The sequence below is a fragment of the Zosterops lateralis genome (assembly GCF_965231275.1).
Source record: "Zosterops lateralis genome assembly, chromosome: 11".
Taxonomy (NCBI): Eukaryota; Metazoa; Chordata; class Aves; order Passeriformes; family Zosteropidae; genus Zosterops; species Zosterops lateralis.
Genome location: NC_139771.1, coordinates 9,924,228 through 9,944,968, shown reverse-complemented (window position 1 = coordinate 9,944,968; position 20,741 = coordinate 9,924,228). Strand labels below are relative to the sequence as shown.

Below are 20,741 nucleotides of genomic sequence, written 5' to 3'. Positions count from 1 at the left end.
TGCCCAGTCAAATCACCAACCCTGAACATCCATCTAGTTTCCTGTATCCATACCTGCTTTGCTGCAGTCCACAGAGAAGGAGCTTTTTTGACCCACAAAAGCCTTTGAGAGTCCTGCTCCTCGGGAAACCACTTTGCTGGCATCTGAGGTGGATTTGGGAATGGCACTATAGCAAGTTTCAGTCGATGACCTTGTCACCGACTCTACCAGGATGGAAGAGGTTTCGTTGGCACTGCCTGGGCTAACCAGTCGTTGTCCTGGAAACAAAAAAGGTTTCTGACATTCAGATTCACCCCATCTGAAAGGCATTCATAAGGACGTTTCGAAACTCTCCTAATGACTAGCATGCATTCTGCATCCAAAACGCATTTTTGGAGAGGAGCAATTTCCTGCTTGGGTTTTTAAGCTGACATCTTCCAGCACCACTGGCAACAATCCCATCCCCAAGCCCTCAAGTGGCTAAAGGACCACAGGAACTTCAGGATTCATTAAGCAAAGCAGGTTGCTTAAGAAGAGTTAATTGTGCTCCAATCACCAAATGCCAAAAATTACTTGAGTTGGCAGAAAAGCAGGTGCAATTTTGCAATAACCCATTTTGAAAGCAGAGCATGTCCTAGCCTGTGGGAGTGCAGTCCCTGCCACCCTCTCCTGAGAACATCACCATGCTACAGGCACCACAAGAGGGTTCACAAGTTCAGGGGCAGCAGTAGAGATGAGCTTGAGCCTGTGCTTAAACACAGTGCTGGCAAGAGAACAGGGTTCCTAAACCAGCCTTCCTCACTTCACCTAGGAACCTCCCAGACATTACTGACCTTTGGCTAGGTGATACCTGCACCAAAATGAGACCAAAAGAGGCAACACATACTACAGGTGAGCAAGTTTCAGGCTTTGAGGGTGGGGAGAAATAGGTAAATAAATCACATTTCCCTGTGACCCATGCAAGACCCTAACACTAGATCAGGACTTAATATTATCCCATAAAACTGTTTTATGGCCATTACTGAGTCAAGCTGCCAAGCTCTGTGACTACTGCTTTTGTAGCTGCTCCTGAGACCCCCTCATCTAGGCTTTGAAGGTGATGGGAAGAAATGTTTTGCTTCTCATGGATTTGGGCATCTAGACCAGAACACTACACTGTCTCAGGAGGATGTTTGTACTGAATGACATGATCTGCTTCAGGCACAGAGTAAATACTAGTTAGCTTTTTACCTGTAACCTTTGCCTTGAAAGGGCTGCCCACTATGTGGTTAGGTCCACCATATTTAACTCCAATTAAATAGTTTCCTGGAGCCATGGGTGTGTACATGACTTTGTAACCTTCTGGAGTTTCCTGGCAGTCCATTTTCACCTTGGATGGCCCTTCAATTGTAACAGAGAGGGTACCTGGACCAGCCTTGGTCGTGTTAATGAAAAAGTCCGATTGCAGTCCTAGAAAGACGTAGCACAGTGAGACACACTTCCTCACACGCGATGTAACACACACAGCCTCAGGCATTAAATAAAGGGTAATTCGGCGCAAGATTAGTCTGCCCAGTGGTGCAGGCAGGGAGGGACACCACATCCACCCCAGCAGCCTTGCACAGGCAAGCCCAAATGGAGCTCTGCACCCTTGGCAGCCTCCCCAGCTTCATCCTGCTCCCTTCGTCAGTTAGGTTGCGACTGTGTGGGAGAAGGGGTCATGAGAGCCCCTCAGGACTCAAATGGAAGTAATCTGGTATCAAAAAACTGGCTTAGAGAGAAAACAAGAGCTTTTCTGCTGGGCATCAGAGTCCACACCCACACAGCTCCAGCATGGCTAAGTTTGGGAGAGTTCACAGCTGTCTCACTGCCTAGACTACAAATCAGCAGTGAAGAGACCACAAGAAAGACAGACAAGGGGCAGGAGATGGCCTGGAGGAGATGGGTGTTTGAACTGCTCAGCAACAGCACTCCAAGCAGTTTGTGGAAACAAAAGCTTGTTTAATTACAGCATCTGGTTAACACAGCTGAATTATTGCTGCTAATACTAAGCCAATGACACAATGCCAGCAACACAAGAAAAAAATTAAGTAAGGCTTTCAGCCCCCAAATAATTTACTGTCAAACTCTGGCCTCAAATATTTATGATCTTTGGTCTGTTGCATGAGACACTGTTGCAGAGGAATAAAGTGCTCGGGTTCACTAAAAACCAGGATGGCCATGGGAAAGTTTACTGCTGCTGTGATGGAAACATGAAGACATGGGAATAAACTCGGGAGAAGTTTCTAGCCTCCCCACAAAAGAGGTTGCTGTGTCGCAATGCTGGAAGAGCCCAGCTTCCACAGAGGATTGTGCTATCTTCCAGTGCTCCAGCAGCCCATCCCCCTGGCACTGCCACCCTTGGGAGGTCAGGCATCAGCCCACAATGCCCTGCTCAACCAGAGAGAAGTTAATTCTCAAAGCCAGCAAGCTTCACAGCTTCTTGCTAAGAGCTCTTGCTCCAGAGGCACCGATTTTTGCTGTGCCCCAGAAGAAGGCTTGCATTGTTGGAGGCTGCAGACGCTCAGCTCTCCCAGGGGGACGGTTCAGGTGCTCAGGCACTGAAACCCCTACACTGAGTCATTGTTCTGAAACGCTGCTCAGCAGCTCCCAGGGCACTGTGCTTTTGGCAGTGGCCAGGGTTCAACAACATGGCACAGAGGAGCTTTACTGAAATGAAACAGTCTATTTAGATTAAAAACAACCCCAAGCACCTTTATAGATGAAGAAATATTCCTCTGCCCCTGATGCATCACTGGCTGGTATTAATGAGTGCTTTTGTTTCCACCTATTCAAGGAGCTCAAGCTACATCTTTATTTTATAGAGTGTATCTGCATGTTTCCAAAACCAACTGCTTGGTTTCTCCAGAACAGCGGAAGCTTTGACTGAGTAACTGCAGTACTTTTTTTTCACAGGGAGAAAAAAAAGGTATGAAATGGAATCCACAGGAGACAGCAGTGGATAGGACAAAATGAACTAGCTATTCCCTTACACAAAAAAGGGAGAGAAAAATAATCATTTTACTCTGCTATTTACCTGCGTGTGTGGCCTGAGCAAGAACACAAATAAATCAAAGTGCATATCCTGGAATGTTTTCATACTTACTATGGGGGCAAATCATGGAAATGAAAAAACAAACAGTAAACCCTACATTCTTGAGTTGAGAACTATCAGATGAGGCAGCCACTGCTGACAATGAGGTGTCAGATTTCCAAGAAGAAACTGTTCACACTGCATCTGGAATATGCATAGCACACTACCAACAGAACAACCTACTTTCTCCCTAGGGTTTACATATCCTACTACATTTCACTTGAGATTTCTTAGAGGTGCAAGCACCAAAGGGAAGGTAACAGGGTACACCTTCATACCCATTTAATTAACACAAGTTAAACAAGATTCCTTCATCTCCAGACAGCTAACTCAGACATCTTGTTCATGTGTGGAAGGGAGCCAGAGCATCCCCAGAGCTCAAGAGACCACTGATGTGGGGATAAGCTAACCAGCAGAGCTGTACTCCAGCTGCTAACCAGCAGTTCAGTGAATGCATGCTGCAGTTGCTGATTTACAGAAGTTTTAAGTTTGTTAAGTCTCAGTATAGGCTGCAGACTTGTGAGTGATGGTTATAAGAAATGAGCATGCTAGAAAGCAAAATTAGCCTGCACTCAGGTCAGCAGAGAATGTAGGTTAGTTCAGCTGCCTTAGCAAGTGAAGTCATGTAAAAGTATGCCTAGAAATAGGTTCTGTTTGTCTCCAAGCCCAGGCACAAGCAGGGCTGTAGGAGAAGGATCACCTGTGGTGCCACTCTCCAGGCCAGATCCGTAGGCCATGACGAGGGCAGGGTTGCCCGCCTGGCCAGGCTCACCCACACGCACTTTGAAGGGGCTGCCCACCACATGGCTCCCATTGAACTTCACATCGATGGAGTGGATGCCGTTCTCGTGGGGGATGAACCGAACAGCATATTTATCTGCAACAGAGAAGGGGCTCTTCTGACAAATCAGAGGCAACAATCCAACCATAAACCACCAATTAAACCCAGGGCTGATTAGAAATCTGAGCTTCTGAAAGCCTTTGAAATACTTTGGTCCCAGTTTAAGTGAACTCAGCTACATGAGCTGCTAAATTTGTATTTAAGCAGGAAAATGCTGTATTTATCACAGAAGTTATTACAGATTGTGTTTTCACCTTATTCACTAGGACTTGATCTCAACTGTCATCTAGTCTGAGGGTTATTTGCCTCACTCATGCACTAAACATGAAAACTAAATCACACCCCAATCTGTTGGCAGCTGAGAGAGCCGTGTGTAGAAGAAAAGCAGCTGCTCAGAGCAAGCCAAATCTTACCAGTGAGCTGAGTGTGCTGCTCTGACACCACACCTTTATCTAATGAAGTAATCTAGCAATTTGCTGATATTTCACATTTTTCATTGCATGTTAACTCAGAGGCAGGACTGATCTCCCCCAGCTGGACAGCTGCTGCCTGTTCACAATACAGATCATAACTCATACAGACTTCAAGTGAAAAAGAAAAGCTCACTGCTGGAACAGGTATTGAGCTTTCTGTAGTGTTTGCTTAGAGACAGTTTCCTTGACATTTCATGTGAAGGAGTGAGTGTGAATTAAAAAATAAACTATTAGTCAAAGACTGAAGCATAGCTTTGAGAAATAAATGTCTTCCCTGGTTAAATTCAACAACCACATCATATTTAATTTATTACTAATGTCACTATATCTTCACTGGCAAGCCAGTGAAATAAAGCCATTAAATACTTCAAATTTACAAGCTGGGGCTCAGTCAGTTAATGGAAATACATGGACCTAACCCTGATTGAACAGCTTTTGACAACAAAAAGTTGTTTTCCAATCAACATTCTCATCCCTAGGACACACTGTTTGTAAGCCAAAGGAACTGAATTTCCTATGTGGCAGCAAGTGCTTTGGAGATTATGTAATTGTTTTGATCATCATAAAGGTGTGCTCACCTGGCTCCAGCTCAGACACATGGCACTCTTCAACAGCTCCAGAGGGGCTGTGGACTTTGGCATCGATCTTGCCCTTTGCCCCGTTCAGCCTTATAGCAAAGGATGCTGGCTGATTAACTTTTAATCCAGACTCCTGAGAATGCAACAGATTATCAAATTCAAACTTTCATTTCAGACAGCACAAAATTTGTGGCAGGGAAATAACCATTTCACCATGAGGATCTTTTAGACTTTAACAAAAGGCACAAAGTTGTGACTTGCATTAACTCTCAAATCAGAAGCTCTCTCCCTCTTAGGAGGTGGCTGATTCAGGAGTCACCTGCATTGGCTAGGCTGACTCTTCCCATGGTAACAGACTGGTTTTAGAAGCCAGATGATTGCACCACATCAAGGAGAGGCAGGTTTACAATACTAGTCACCCGTTATCACTGAGATCAGTCCCCGGTATTCAGGCACTTGATTTAACGGATGCTTAAGCTATAGCTCCATTTTCAGCCCATTCATTCATTCATTCCAGATTCATTCAGGGAAAAAGCCTCTGATAATCCAAATGTCTGAAAGAGTAATATGCATGTTTATATTTGCAGCAAGAGGCTGCATTTAGAACGCCACCACAAGACATCTCAAACATGAGAAAGTAATTTAAAACATGAAACCGGATGTTGTGGTGCTGTCAGGCCATTGGTGGAAAGCAAGGCAGCTCCACATCTGAGCCACAATGTCCTCGACCAGCACAACTCATGCAACTATCCAGTAGTAATATCTCACACTTCACATACTTTACCTCGTTTTGTTTTCAACTAAATCCTGAAGAGAGAAATAAATGCAACTGAGTAGAACTGAGGTACAATGTATAAACAAGTCCCTGATGTGAGTTTAGTGGAGGCTGATGCTGCACAATGGACTCTGTTACAGAATACTCAGCTTTATCTGCCTCTCCAGGACATAATTGAAGTGAGTATTCCTGTCAAAGAGTCTTTAAATGAAACACAAGGCAAACATCAATACCACAGTGACTAATTAACGTCCTTATAACTCCTGGTTAAAGAGATACTATTGGATCAGGCTGTCATGGTTCATTTACACAGCTGAGGTGGAGAATTCCTGCAGCCCAGGCAAACTCCTAGGGATCACAGCTGGGACATAACCAAAAAGGCCTTAATTGAATTACTAATCACCACTCAAGGAGGACTGAGGTACAGTATATTTAGAAACAGATTCTCACATCCAAACTCCTGGCTTTAGAGATTTCAGTCAGGCCTTTAATGTTACTTGTATTTTAATGCCTGTAAGCACCTAAATACATTAATTATATGGTGAGGTTGCCAGATGAGCCCAGACCAGCTACAAAGCTGTGATTCACTCTGAGATTCACTACCTTTTATGAATCATCTGAGCTGTGACTCCGTGGTTTTGTGACATCAGCCAGGGCAAATCTGCACCCTGACCTCATGGTGGGGCCACCTCTGTCTGCCTGGCCAGGCTGCAGTGATGTCCCAGCCATGCAGCCCTGTGCTACCTCACTCATGGAAATGCAGCTTTTCATGCATGTGCCAAATGAGGAACTTGGTACCAGCATGATCACTGGTGGTTCACCTCTAAATTTCAGTTCTTCCTGTCCTTCCCCTGGCTAATGCCATGAGAAACATGTCTTAGCTCCCCCAGTGCTACTTCTGGAGCCTTTTATTCATAATTCTCAAGCATTATCACTTGTAACACACTCAGTTGAGCCTTCTGCCTTTGAACTCTGGCTAGCCAGCATTACCCAAGGGCCAGCTGCCAAAAATCTCTCTGGCTGCAAGCTGAGCTTGAAAACAAGCACCAACCAAGACAAGGCTATTACTAAGAAGGGACAACCATTTTGGTTTTGGAGAACAAGGACGAAATCAGTCTCTGTGGTAAGTTGTAGAGATGTTTCCTTATGTCTCACCTGAAGACTAGTGACAGTGAGCCTACGAGCATCATCGGAGGGGGCGATCACAGGAACCAGGTAGGGGCTTTCGGGAATGTGCTCATCATTGAACTTTATGGACACCTCATAGTTGCCTGCAGAGAGAAGAGAAGCAGTGAATGTCCTTAGTTTCTTTGAAAGTCACAATCGGTGTTGTTTCCATGTGATTTGGTCTCAGGACATACCTGGCTCTTGAACTATATATGATGCACCACAAGATCCATCTTTATGGTCATCAAAGGTGATTTCTGCTTTACTTGGGCCTTCTACAGCAATAGACAGTCCTCCAGCTCCAGCTTCCCGTGTCCATATGCTGAACTCAGCTGTTGAAACACACGAGACCACACTTAAGAGTAAGTCTGCTGCTGTTGCTGGGTTGCAGCTTCCTCCTAACAGACTGCAAAGTTCCACTTGAGCATATTGGAAGAACAGTAGCTCATCCCACCGTCCTGGGAGATACTGTTTAGCAATTTCTCCAGGAGGCTCCTGTTAGCCAAAACACTGCACTGCAGGCCTGCACACAGCAGATTCTGGAGCCCACTGAGAGCAGAGAACTCACCTGGAACCCCTGTCTCTCCACGCTCCAGCCCTGGGCCTCCAGCTCTCACTTTATGGGCTCCTCCCTCGCCCAGTGGCCCCACGGTGAACTGGAAGGGGCTGCCTGGCACCGGCTGTCCTTTGTATTTGACATCCACAGTGTGGACCCCCATTTCTTGCGGCACAAAGCGGACACAGTAGGTGTTTTTGTCACACTCTACAATTTCAGCATCGAAGTTTCTCCCAGAGGGACTGGTTACCTGAGCTGTCATATCAGCACAATCAATTTCTAGGAAGAAGAAAATAAAAAAATCCAGATTAGAAAGTGACAAAGGGTTTTGGAAGCCAGACTTGAGCTCAGGTGATTACCCATTACAAATAAAAGGAGAGGCACACAGATGCCCATTGTATGCTCAGCTGTGTGCTTCTGAGCAGAAACCCTGGCCAGCTGCAGCTTCCCAGGTGCTACAGAGGCAGATGAAGTGGCTGGATAAGTGCAGCCAGCTAAGCCTGGCCTACATGATTCACAGTTTCCAGACAGCAGAACAAACATTTAACAGCCAACATGATGTTAAAACCCTGGAGCTAGAGTGAGCTGTGCAGTCCATTCTCCAGCCTGCTGTACACAGAATAAATTAAATTAAGGCCTCACCAGTATTTATTTCTCCATGTGTTGATCATGGCTATGCATATTTTTAACTGTTTGAAAAGACACATTACCAGTGTTTCTTCCCTAAGCTATGTTAATATGAAGATATCTTTACAAAACTGAAGTTTGTATTTTCCCTGCTTCAAGTACTCCATGCTACACAAGTGCAAACTGTGGTTTTAGGGATAAGGATGTTGTTGCTTACCTGGGATTTTTAGGTTCAGATCACATATGCTTCCTACTGTTGCAACAGAGGGAGCCCGTCTTGTTCGTGTGATGCTCTCCTTAATTCTTCCTTCACCACTGATCTTTACACTAAATGGGCTGCCTGTAAGAATCACAGCAAGTCATTCCTCCTCCTCTGCTTATTACACATGCCACTGAGGGCAGAAATAAAAGCTTCCTCTGACTTATAGGGGATCACAGGAGAACTTTTATACCCAGCTAACAGTCAGGCCCAGGTCAAATACACCCACATAACCAGAAGAGCTTTGGACGCTTGCTGCTTGGGAAGAACCTCCTTGAATCTTTGGGACTTATGGTCTAAGCCAGATCACACAGCCCACCCACAGTTCCAGAGCACCAGTCAGCCAGATAAGACTTCTGTTGTGCTAATCAGAAATTTGCCCAACACTTCTGCTTACCTGGAATATGTTCGTCTGCAAATTTAGTGGACACAATGTACACACCAGGTACAGTTGGAAAATAGGACACTTTGCAAGTTCCATCTTCTAGATCTTCAGTTTGGATCTCTACCTTACTGGGTCCTTCAACTGCCAAGGAGATCCCACCATATCCTACAATATAGATAAGTTAGCCTCAGATTTGCAAAGCTCTACTCTAATCTGACATAAAATAGTCCAAATCCATAGCAGGCTCTAGTTGGTAGGTTTGTATCATAATAGGCACATAGGAGTTGCATGATGCCTTAATGGCATTTCTGTACTCCTAATCAGTCAGAGGCACAGCATGTATTCAGCTCCTAAAATTCTCTGACTATATCCTTTTTATCGCAATAATGTTGAAAAGTTATCCACCAAGTTTAAAAGTTATCCAAGACTCCACATTAAACCAACAGGGAAATAAGTATCTTTCTCATTTCCTTCTTGCTATACCAAATGATACTAAAGCCAGCACCACCCCAGTGACAGTTCCTGTTAGTTTTAACAAAGGCCTCAGAATATGCTTTGTAAGTTAATAGCACTATCTGTGGTTAATAACTGACAATAAAGTCTGTGTTTAATGACAGCTGCTGCTTTGCAGCTTGCATGCTGAAGGAGGCAGTGCTCTCGTGTAGAGTCTATATACAGCTCATAGCATGTCGTGGTCCCTTTGTGAGGGAACTCACCAGCATCTCTTGTGTCTACAATGAAGTCACACATTTCAAAGGTTCTTCCTTCCACTAAACCACGTCCAAAAACTCTTGCCCGTCTGGCGTCTCCGATCTCAGACTGGACCACCATGATTTTTACAGGGCTGTTTGGTACATGGCTCCCGTTTTTCTTGATGCTAACCAGATGTTCTCCTACTTCCCGTGGAATGAATGAGATGCCTGCAAAGCAGAGAAATGTGAGGTATTTATTCAGTTTTTGTTCATGTTATACTTGATTTAAATGCCTTAGTTACACCAAGAAATGAAATACTGGAAGAGCACTCTCTTTGCTCATGTTGAAGAGTTGTTCTCAAATGGACCACAAAGCCATTCACATATGCTGACAAAACCCACTTTAATTGCGATCTGGCACGTCACATGCAAGCTAAGAGACCATTCTTCATACTTTTGTGTCTTTGGAGAACTGTAGCAAACACTATCAACTACTTGGTTGGACAAAACTCTTCTGGAAAGGAGCACAGAAGTCAGTCATTTTACACAGCAAAGCAAACTGGAATAAAGGCTTTCATAGTAATCTCTCAGAGCTTACCAATATGGTTATTGGGCAGCCTCTTGAGAAGACAAGGCTCATCACGACCAGATGGAGCTTTAATGCTAGCTGTTAGGAGACTGAGATCTGTCTCATTGATGTCCAACATGAAGTCAGCAGCAGAACCAAGCTTAACCTGAGACCGTCTTCTGTTATCATCTGAATACATAAAGAGAAACAAGTCACAAAACGTTACAAGATTAAGTGCAGAACAAGTCAGAGGACTTCAAATTCCTGCCACAAACCAGGTTCCCCCTGCTATCTGAGGTTAATTTTTAATATGAAGTGCTTCTAGAAGTTTAAACTTTATACCTGTGATCTTGGCTGTGAATGGACTGCCTGGAATGTGTTTGTCATTGTATTTGACCAGGATGCTGTAGTTCCCAGGTAGAGTAGGCAGGTACGTAACTGTGCATGTCCCATCTTTGTTATCAATGCAACTGATCTCTGCTTTGGAAGGTCCTTCAATAGCCAAGTCCAGCCCACCTAGGAAAAAAGTAGAGTGACATTTCCATAAATCTTTGTGAGCACCAGGTCCAAAAATTTGGTCCAAAGAAAAATATCCAGTAGCTTATACTGAAAATGGAGCTTAAATGCATGTTTTCAAAGGATAGCAGCAAAACCAGCTCAGATCAATCCACTAAGGCCACAGTTCTATTCAGTCTTTAGATTTACCTAACAGTGATTCCACACCCAGTCATCATCCACTAGATTTAAGCAGCTTTATTTTTAATTAAACAAATAATTTGCACCCTATACCACAGGGTACATCTACTGCTTTCAGGAAGGGGCAATAAACCAGTTTTTACTGCAAGTTACATCCTGATATTTGCATAAGTCATTGTACCACATCAGAGATAGATAGTTGGACAGATGAATGTAGATTAAAGCCAGTGTGCATTACACTATCAAGAAGTTCCTTATTTAGCGTAGGATGGGTTTAAAGAACTGACTTACCCTCTCCTGCATCTTCTGTGACAATGGTGAAAGTTGCTGGTTTATTTGCAACCCCATAAATGAGGCCAGGCCCATAAGCAGAGACACTGCCACTATTGGGGTAATTGACATAGAACTGCAGAGGACTCTCTAAAGATGGGAAAAAAAATAAAAAAATAAAGGCAAGCACTTTTAATGATGAGTGGTCTGGACTACAAGAACTGATAACCCATGTTCTTGAATGCCCTTCTCATTACATGGTATCTGAAAACCCTTATTGTGACTGTAATGCACTTAAAAACCAAATAAGCCTCCATTTCAATCTTCAAAAGACACTGTTCCACAATTTGTGCCACATTCATTCATGCAAGAGTAAGTGTTATTCTAGTTACCAGAGATAAGCTTAAAGGATGTTGTAAAGGGTCTTGTTCATTGCAAGTTTATTTTTAGCACATTAAATCAGAACATGACTCAGAAGCAGGCTTTCAGTTCAGGCACTGATTCTGAATTTTGTAGCCCAGAATTAGGAATGAGCACAGCACATTGTCTGACTCTGAACCTGAACTAGCAAATTTGAAGTGTATCCAAAAATGAATTTGCCAGCCTCAGATTAGCTAAGCTGGTGCACAAGAACAAAAAGTACAGTCACCAACAACCAATAATAGTTTCAGAAAAAGGCACAGATAGCTCTTCAGTCCAAAGTTAGATTTTGCAGCTGAGACAGTAAAAAGTTTGATTCATGACAACCTTCATGAAGGAAACATTGTGGCACATCATCTTTCTATCCCAGCACAGGGTAAAGGTCTTAGTGAACCTGTACATCAGACAGGTCAGCACCTATGGGAGTACTATATCCATAAAGAGCTGAAGGACTAAAGCAGCACTATGCATCACACCACTGAACTCCCTAAGCCTAAGTTATCCTGTGTTTCTGTATGAACAGAACCAGCAGTTCCTCTCAGACAGTGCTGAAGGTATTTTTTCTCACGTCTACATATCCTTTTACAGGTCTGCCCCTTTCAGCACAGCCCCCCAAAACCAGCATGCCTGGAGAACCATAGGGCAGCCACAGTCTCCAGTGCTTCCAATGGGGAGCTGGTGAAGCAAGGACAAAAGAAGAGAAATGGAACGAAAGACAGTGGTTTCTGTTTTTTAAGAAGCAGCCAGGAAGAAAGAAAGAAAGATTACAGCATAATATGCATGTTTTATTTTATTGCAATCAGATGTAAAGAGTAACTATAGTATTTCAGTCAGTCAGTTCTCCCCACAGTTTTGAGATTTTTTTGCCAATGCAGTTTTAAGGATAAACACATACTGTAATCAGTAGTTTTGTTAAGCACCATGGCAGTAAATTTCAACTTGAAAAACTGGTAGTTAAAAAATAGTATGTTTCTTCTTCATAAAAAAGCACCACAAAAGCTAGTTTCCCAAAACCAAAATCCATTTTAAGCCTGGCTGGTACGATTAAACCACAATGGAAACTCATATGTGCTGGCACTTCTTTGCTTTAGTTCTCTCTGGACTACTTGCAGAAAAAGGGCTGCTAAACAGTAAAATAGCCTGGGCATATGTTTCCACAGCATGTACAACTTAGCTATAGAACCTCACCAGGGAGCAGATGCATCAGCAGGACTCTGCACTCAGATTTGCATTGCCTGTTTTGTCACTTACCTGGGATGTGATTTCCCATGTACTTTATGTGCATTTCATGCAGCCCAACCTCAGTAGGAGCATATTTCACTGTTACTGTGCCATCTTTGTTATCTACGATATCTGGTGTATCCATCTTTCCAGAGGGCATGTGTACTTCACCTACAAAAGGCCACCATGGGAGTTACAGGAAAAGCTGCCTGTTTCCCCTCTCCCACCCACAGAGAATTGTCCAGCCACTTTAAACGAGCATTTCAATTTGTTAAATTCCTTACCCACAGGCACAAATAAGAGACTAATGGGGAACACTAACCAGACATGTTTTCTACTTAAGCTACATGAATACAAGGCAGTGGTTGACATCTGGCAAACGGTCCTGCGACCTTACAAACTCCACAGGCAGGGCTGTTTGCTGCAGCCACAGAGCTTTTCACAGCAAGCCACATAAAAAGTACTGATCTATCTTGTAGAAATACGCTCCCTCTTTTGCTGCACTTTTAAAAAGGAAAGACTGACTGTTCCTTCAAGCTGGGACAGTCCAGGGCTTGGGGTGGGATTGCTGAGCTAGAGGGCAGAGGGGACACAGGCCTTGTGTGCAGGAGCTTAGTGCAACCAGGGGGCTCCTGGAGCAGTGCTCTCAGCTGCCAGACCTGTAGAAGTGGGGTCACCTGCTTTGGAGAAGGTATGTAGCAGGAATGCAGAATTAACTGCTTTATTGCATCTGCAGAAAAGAAATAATGGAGCTTATCAAGGATGCATGTAGCTGCACTGGAAGGGAAAAAGCATCAACAGGCCCTACAGTGCAGTAGCTCACAGCCTACCACTGAAGGCTACAGCAGCACCAAGAATCATCACTTAACTCAAACTATTGAAGGGCCATATCCTACTCATCCTCAGTGGGTGCCACCCAGTCTGAAAATAAACAGCTATGTTGCTGGCAGGATACAAATCTCACACACACACTGTGGTCTAGACCACCCAGTCTGTTAGCAGCAAATGGATAAAAAAACTAACAAAAAGCATAAATCTCCTTGAGAGGCACTTCAGGTACCTGTTATTTCTCCTTTCCTTACAGCAAATGGGATAACCATATCAAAGGGCCTGAACCCCATGCCATTCATGTCTCCAACAGGGACATAAGCTTCTTCTGTAACCTAAAGCAAGCAAAAACATGGGTCACTTCAAAAAGGCTGGTAGAGCCAAATGAGCACTGAGCAACTCTGTAAGCACAAGCAGAAGAGAGTGTGCGGTGATTATTGCAGCCAGCCAAGGACTGGGCTCAACCAGAGCAGTGTCTGGCCAAGCTCTCCTTTACAACACCACACTGCAGAGCAGAGCAAATCAAACACGGCATGGATGGAAGACATGCTGGAAAAAAAAGAAGAGATAAAAATGGAATACAAAGGGATGGAAGACAATGTAGTACACACAAGACCCAAAGTGGCTCCATCTGAAAGGATTTAGTTGCCTAAGGCCTGGAAGAGAAAGTGATTTTTAAATGGGGCAGAATGATTGCAACACAAAATGGACAAAAGAAACAAGTTTCACAATGCAACTCAACTCAAGATACTGTGATTTTACTGGGAAAACAAAGCAGTGCACTCAGGGTGCTTTTGCCAACAGCAGACATTTCAGAAGTGGAAGCTGTGGGTGCAATGATCCTCTTCATTTTTACAGGAGTTTATTTGGAGACTCCCTTCAAGCAGCAAAGAAAAAACAAGGTCTGGATCCCAAGAACAACTGATGAAACAGAAAGAACAAACGCAATGACCAGAGCGATCAAGCACTCCCAAGAAGCAGGCTGTCATCTGAAATGGAAGACAGATGGGGAGCTGAAAAATGTAAAAATTGTGTACCCAAGGGCGGAATCCGGGCGGGGAAGCGCCCACTGGCTCCTGCGACTGTGCGGCGACATCATCTGCATCTACAGCCTGGGCAAGGGTAGAGGCAGGTTAGCTGTTATTAGATGTTATTCTGGCATGGAGGCATCCCCACCTTCCACAGCTCAGAACACACTGCTCCTTACAATTCAACACCTTCCTCCCATAGTGTAGCCCCTCCCAGTCCACCTGCCACAGCAAAAGACCCGGATCCAGTCAGGGAAGCTGCCCTTATCCACAGGCACTGGGGGAAGCCACCAGTGGCACAGCCAAGGGGAAAACCAGTACATGCTTGGGAGAGAAGTGGAAAGCTGGTGGAATTGAATATCAGAGTTGCTTTCTTATGGGACTGATGCAGTGAGGGATGGGAAAGGTTTAAACTTAAGATGAAAGTCCCCGAGCACTGTGCAGCACGATATGCCAGCTGGGAGGCAGGGGAGCTGGCTGCTATGGGAAGGCTGCCCTGGTTCATGCACTTGGGTGGATGACCCAGCCTACATCCAGCCATAGCAGCAAAGCCATTCTTCTGATTCATAGTTGGGACTGCGTTGTCAAGACACCGAATGTGTTTTCCCTGGCGTGGCCACTCTTCTCACCAGGCATGCCAAGGGCATGACTTGCAAATTCCCATCTCTCCCATTAACCCAACACAAGCGGCTGGGACTGACACCCACGCAGGCAGCTCCCCCAAAGCTCAGCCATCCCACCCCCTCCTGCCCATTTACACCACTGCAAACCACCCCAATGAGATAACCCACTGGAAATTTCTTCATGGATGGACTCCACTAAGGAAACCAATGCAAAACAGAAATGCTGCTGTTTCAGTGTTCTCTGTCCCCAGCTGAGACACCCAAGTCAAACACACACTGTATCAGTCAGCTAGGAAGTGGAATTTTGGCTGGCCAGGATGGGCTCCCTGACCTCAAGAGGCATTTCCTGTGGTGAACCTTGAGCAGCAACCAAGGGAGTCATTTCTCTCAAGGAAATCTTCAGATACCCATAGCAATCTGCCAGGATGACAGGTAGGAAGAGCCAGAGTTGCTGGCCCAAGAGACTTGCCATGAGCTCCATCTGGACTCAGTACAAATCCTGTGATTTCAGGGACCAAGATGCACCAGGGGCTGCTTTGGTGAGATTACAAAACCAGGAATTGCTTTGCCAACCGAGAGAGATGTTCTTCACAAGAAGGGCTTCTGTAGAACCCTGAGAGGCACCTAGTCTGCTTCTCAGGGGGCTGGGATATTGTTTGCTAAATGTAGAGAACTGCACATTGGAAGGAAGATAATTAGGAGGGGAAATTTGGCTATAACAGTTTAACTAGCAGTTACAAATAATTATTAAGTATGAGCTAACAGTCTGCTTCCCTGGGATCTGTCAGCAGACCATTTCTTATTTTGGGATCAACCTAATAAAAAGTGAGAGAGAAGGCAGAACACTGTATCTGGCAATGGCCAACATAATTAGTTGAAGAAGCTGATTACAACCACCTTTACATCATTTAGAAAAAGAACTTCATGGTCAGGAACTGAAAAACAAATTTCTTCAGAAAAGGCAAGTCTTCATCCTCTGATGGTTTCTATCCCACTTCACTTAACCATATTGCCTGCTCAAAACAAGCTCTGCAAGGAACAAGGATTTATTAGTTCCTGCTAGCCTAATAAATATCTGAACAAACATTTACACAGAGTTAACTTGTTGCTAAATAAAACATGGCAGCAGTAATCTGAGTGGGAGGTACTTCTGGAGCAGAACTGGCTTACCATGACAGTGAAAGGACTGTTGGGAATGTCCACCCCACCAAAGCGGACATAGATCACATAGGTTCCTGGTTTGGCAGCAGTGTAGAAGATATCGTAAGTCCCATCCTCATTTTCAACAACATCTGCTTCAGCTTCTGTCCCATCCGGCGTGAGAACGGTGCATGTCACTTTTCCCTTCCCTGCTGATTTGGCATCTACCACAAAACCAACCTCCTCACCAGTCTTCACAGTGGGTGCAATTCCAGGACCTAGAAGGCAATTTTCATTACAGAAGGTGTTCACAGGACAGTTTTCCCAGGCAGATCACCTGTGAGGTACCTGGAGAGCATGGCACCAAGACATTGGTCCCAGGGAGCCACAGATGTGGTTTTGGAGCAGATGTACAACAAGGGACATTTGTAAAATTGGTCAGCATAGTGGTATGCAAGAACTGGTTACCAGTTCTCCTTCTCCTCTGCAATCAGAGAGGTTGGATGGGAACAGAGAGGAAAAAAGCTAAGTTTGAAGAAAGCAATGCCTTAACCCATACTCTTATCATCCTACTCCTTTCATGCAGAGCCAAAGGCACTTCTTCTGCCAGTAGCTTGGCTGCACTGCTTCAACATAAACCTCCCTCTGTAAGCAGCTGAAAAAGGGCACAGCAGCAGCCATGGCCACATTTCCTCCACCATCCACAAATGATTTTCCACTGTTCTACCACACATGCCAAAAAAAGAACATCATGCAACAATGCCAAAATTATAGCAATCAGATCTAGCTTGAAGAACACTGTGTTTAAATGAGAACTATTATGTCTTATTTGCAGTAGTACACATTGAATACTCCTGCTTCTGATGCTCGCTTGTTACCAGGCAAATGGCTCATTTTCAAGTGGCAACAAACTGGCTGGTTTAATACTTTGGCAGTATTCCAGCACTTACTCCTACAGAGATTGTATTTCAGCTTTACAGCACTGAATCAGAAGCACTTCTTGGAAGTGGGAAATTTTAGCTGGCATCTGGCAGTAATTTCCAGCTCAGTTACTTGGAAGAGTATCAGATTTACCCATTAAGGCATCTTTTAAACAAATTTTGAGGCAAAGAGGATCTCTCTTTTTTTCTTCCATTGTGTTAGGAATGTTTTTCTGTTTAAAATAACTTGAAAGCAGCCAGATCCTGGACAGGCCTCAGGTGGACTCTAACTGCACAATGCCCAGGTCCAACACAATGCCCACACACCCTCACAGGTCTACAACAATAAATTAGGTTTCCCTGTTCAATTTGGCCTTGCCAACTTTATTTATTTATTCTACAATCAAGGGACTTAATGTTCACCTGTATTCTTGTAACTAGTTCCTGTCACTTCTGGCTGCCTGCCACAGCCTCCAGGGAGGTGGGAACACACCACGGTGACCAGCCCAAAGCCATGTGATGAATACTGGTGCTTAAAAATCTGTGTGCTCCCACAGCAAAAAAATCTGGAGTTCCCTACAGCAAGGCAATGATGTTTTAAGTCATAGTAGTATCTTATCTTTAGGTTCTCTCCTTCCCGAAAGCCTGTTCAGACCCAGCCAATCTTGACCAGACAGAAAAGCAGCAGAAACCTCCACTAATAACATCCAGCCTGAATAGGCTTTGCTAATATAGAAGCACATGACCAGCTATTTACATCCTCAGAATTAATTCTGTTGTACCTTGCAATGAAAAGCTTCTCACAACACTCACTGTGCAAGGAGCATAATGCAGTGGACACACACATATGTGTTATTTTGAAATCAACCTCACTGAAGTTCTCAGCTAGATTTATTGATGCCAAAATAAGCATCAGACAGTTGCATCTGGCTGTTTATAACAGCCCAGGCAGTCTGACAGACTTTGCAAGAGATCCCTGTTCACCCACAGGGTGGACACTTCTTTATCTTTAGGAACACCTCTTCTATAAGAGCAGCCAGATGACACAAGTCTCAAGCATGTCTTCTACATCCATCACATTCACTGTACGATGCTCAGAAGGCAGCTTTACATCCAGAACAAACAACAGCAAAGAGAGGAGTCAAACACTCACCTGTGGCCAAGCACTTGCTGGCATCCCCAGCTGGAGACGCCCGGATCCGATAGGGAGAGGCCGGGATATCATCCCCTCCATACTTAACGCCAATTGTATAGCGGCCTGTTTTGTCAGGGACATAGGTGACTGTGTAAGTGCCATCCTTGTTGTCATGAATGTCCACTCTCTTGGGTTTGCCCTCTTGGTCCTGAGGAATGCAAACCAGAAGATTTAAGCACTATGAAGGTTTTGAATTTCCTCAGCTGGGCATCAAATCTGTTCACAACCATACTTAGGAGTTCTCAAGCAGATACAGAATTGCAGCTTTTTGAAGTTTAAAGGTATTTTGCTGAAAGACTAGTAACAAAAATAGAGTATTAGGAGGAGAAAGGTATCAGACCACTATAAAATAATCAGCACTATCATTAACTACTCTTTGGTTGATATGAGAATGCTTATACGAGCAGCAAGCCATTTTAGTGAACTTTATATCAATTGTAAGAAGTTCAGGCTTCATGTCATACTGCTGTTGGAAATGAAGAACACTTCCCAGGTCCCTGAAGCACAAATGGGCAGTCACGCTGTGCAGCTCTGTCCTGCGTGTGCAGTGGGTAGCCTTGGCCAGCTGCTCCCTGAAAGGTCTGAGGGCAGGGGGAAGCATTACTGGAGTCTGCTGTCATCCCTCCTGCATGAGGCATCCAGCTTCTGGCACACTGCAAAAGCAGGTCTATCCAGCCCCTTCAACTACCATTTCTTGTCAGCTGCAAAGCATGAAGCATTTTAGAAAGTCTTCCAAGCCTGCTTACAGGGAATCACATGTTGACTCTATTTTCTATTTTATGACTCAACACTGCCTGGGGTACAATATAAGCTGCAAAGGACTTGAGATTTTAGGTACAGCACGAAAGAGCTTACTTCTTTCAGGAGGGCTTGTGAAACATTTGACATTCAGCAGCTCAGAAAAAGCAAACAAATGCTGCCAGAAGGATCACCTATGCACTTCTAGTATATAGGACTTGTGGAACTTGATCTTCAAAGCCCCAGCCAGGCTGGGAGCTCTGATAAGCATTTTGGATTCTTTAAGAGCACACCTGCATGCCAGAATTAATGGCAACTGCTTTGGTGTACCTGAGCAGGCACTGAGACACAACAGGAGCAAGAATGCAGAAGGGCAAGTACAACCAGGCATACCATGACCTAAGCATGCCAGAGCTCAGCTATGCGCTTTGTGGTCCACTATCCAGACACCTTTTTGCTGAGGCCACAGAGTCCAGAAACTTTGGAAAGAGTAGTAACAAAGATAAATCAAAACATTCCTGCAGTATCGCCTTAAGCAGCTTATGACTTCTGGCAATCTTGAAGAAAACGTGGTAATTTATCATAACGTGATGCTCAGAGTGGTTGTTATCTCATGGCCTTGCTGAACACTGCTAGAAGACTGCCTCCATTTCAAATGCCAATATTTTCATAATCTTACAAGAAATTACTTATCTCATTTTGCGCATTTGCGGAGTATAAGGTTAGGCAAGAGCCAAGTAAAGCATATCTGACGACTTTAAGACAGAACTTTCACAAAAACACTCTCATGAGCTTCACAAATGCAGAGTGCAAGACTTCCCTGTACCAGACCTTAGGATCCAGTCAGCAGCCCAGTCTCCATGACACTGGGTATGTTAGGATAAAGCTGTGGCCACTTCTGAAAGGAGAGGCTCGAGCCCACCTAGAAAACATGTTTCTTGTCCTGCTTGGTTCTGTTACTTACCATGATTTGTACAGCCAGAAGTCCCTGCCCAGCATCCTTAGCATCCACAGCAAACTCCACAGGCAGGCTGGCTAGAATGCCATAGGAACTGAGCCCTGGTCCACTCGCTGTCACTTTACTGGCATCGTACGTAGGAAGCACCTTCACCTTGAAGGGACTTAAAGAACAACCCATTATTTCCCCTCCTCCCAAGTCAATGGCTGATAGTTGCTGCAATACACACTGAGGTATATGTTGATACAGCCCTCTTACACTGTCTGCTGCAGGTGCAGTGGGCTCAAAACACCACTAAACCCTGAAGTTGTGCAAGAAGCTGCACTGGGTAAGTAGAAAGGACCACAGCCAGTCCTTAAATGGTGCTCATGTGCTGGGAGAACACATTGAATTGTTAAATCTTCAGTTTTCCAAAGTTTCTCGTATCACCTTACCTTCGAGGAATCTCTTCATCAGCATATTTGACAGTGATCATGTAGGGTCCCTCCTGCATAGGGGTGTATACCACCGTGTGGGTGCCATCTCCATTATCTACCACATCAACAGGTCCTACAACTCCTAAAAAGGCAACATATTATTTGCTCAGCTTTCCTATTAAACTACAGTCATTTGCTGCACAAAGCTACAAGATGCACTGCTCATTTACAGCTGGCAACAAATTTCAATTTTTTTTTTAAATGAAAGCAACAGGC

At 44.4% G+C, this 20,741-nt stretch overlaps 1 protein-coding gene across 4 annotated transcripts in view; it reads right to left on the bottom strand.

Annotated features, from left to right (window-relative positions):
- FLNB (filamin B) overlaps positions 1-20,741 on the bottom strand; it is a gene marked incomplete at its 5' end in the record, with an annotated part of 71,563 nt that overhangs the window by 2,454 nt on the left and 48,368 nt on the right. For 2 of the 4 annotated variants that reach the window (XM_083869531.1, XM_083869534.1), the window contains 20 exons: positions 54-257; positions 1,210-1,428; positions 3,792-3,968; positions 4,984-5,116; positions 6,914-7,029; positions 7,120-7,257; positions 7,494-7,760; positions 8,326-8,448; positions 8,765-8,917; positions 9,469-9,672; positions 10,043-10,201; positions 10,355-10,528; positions 11,000-11,128; positions 12,650-12,790; positions 13,680-13,782; positions 14,485-14,559; positions 16,269-16,516; positions 18,312-18,501; positions 20,056-20,212; positions 20,484-20,607. In XM_083869531.1, the coding sequence (XP_083725657.1) occupies positions 54-257; positions 1,210-1,428; positions 3,792-3,968; positions 4,984-5,116; positions 6,914-7,029; positions 7,120-7,257; positions 7,494-7,760; positions 8,326-8,448; positions 8,765-8,917; positions 9,469-9,672; positions 10,043-10,201; positions 10,355-10,528; positions 11,000-11,128; positions 12,650-12,790; positions 13,680-13,782; positions 14,485-14,559; positions 16,269-16,516; positions 18,312-18,501; positions 20,056-20,212; positions 20,484-20,607 (3,234 nt within the window). The remainder of the gene's footprint in view (positions 1-53; positions 258-1,209; positions 1,429-3,791; positions 3,969-4,983; positions 5,117-6,913; positions 7,030-7,119; positions 7,258-7,493; positions 7,761-8,325; positions 8,449-8,764; positions 8,918-9,468; positions 9,673-10,042; positions 10,202-10,354; positions 10,529-10,999; positions 11,129-12,649; positions 12,791-13,679; positions 13,783-14,484; positions 14,560-16,268; positions 16,517-18,311; positions 18,502-20,055; positions 20,213-20,483; positions 20,608-20,741) is intronic. The other 2 variants (XM_083869533.1, XM_083869532.1) reach the window with 2 other exon arrangements.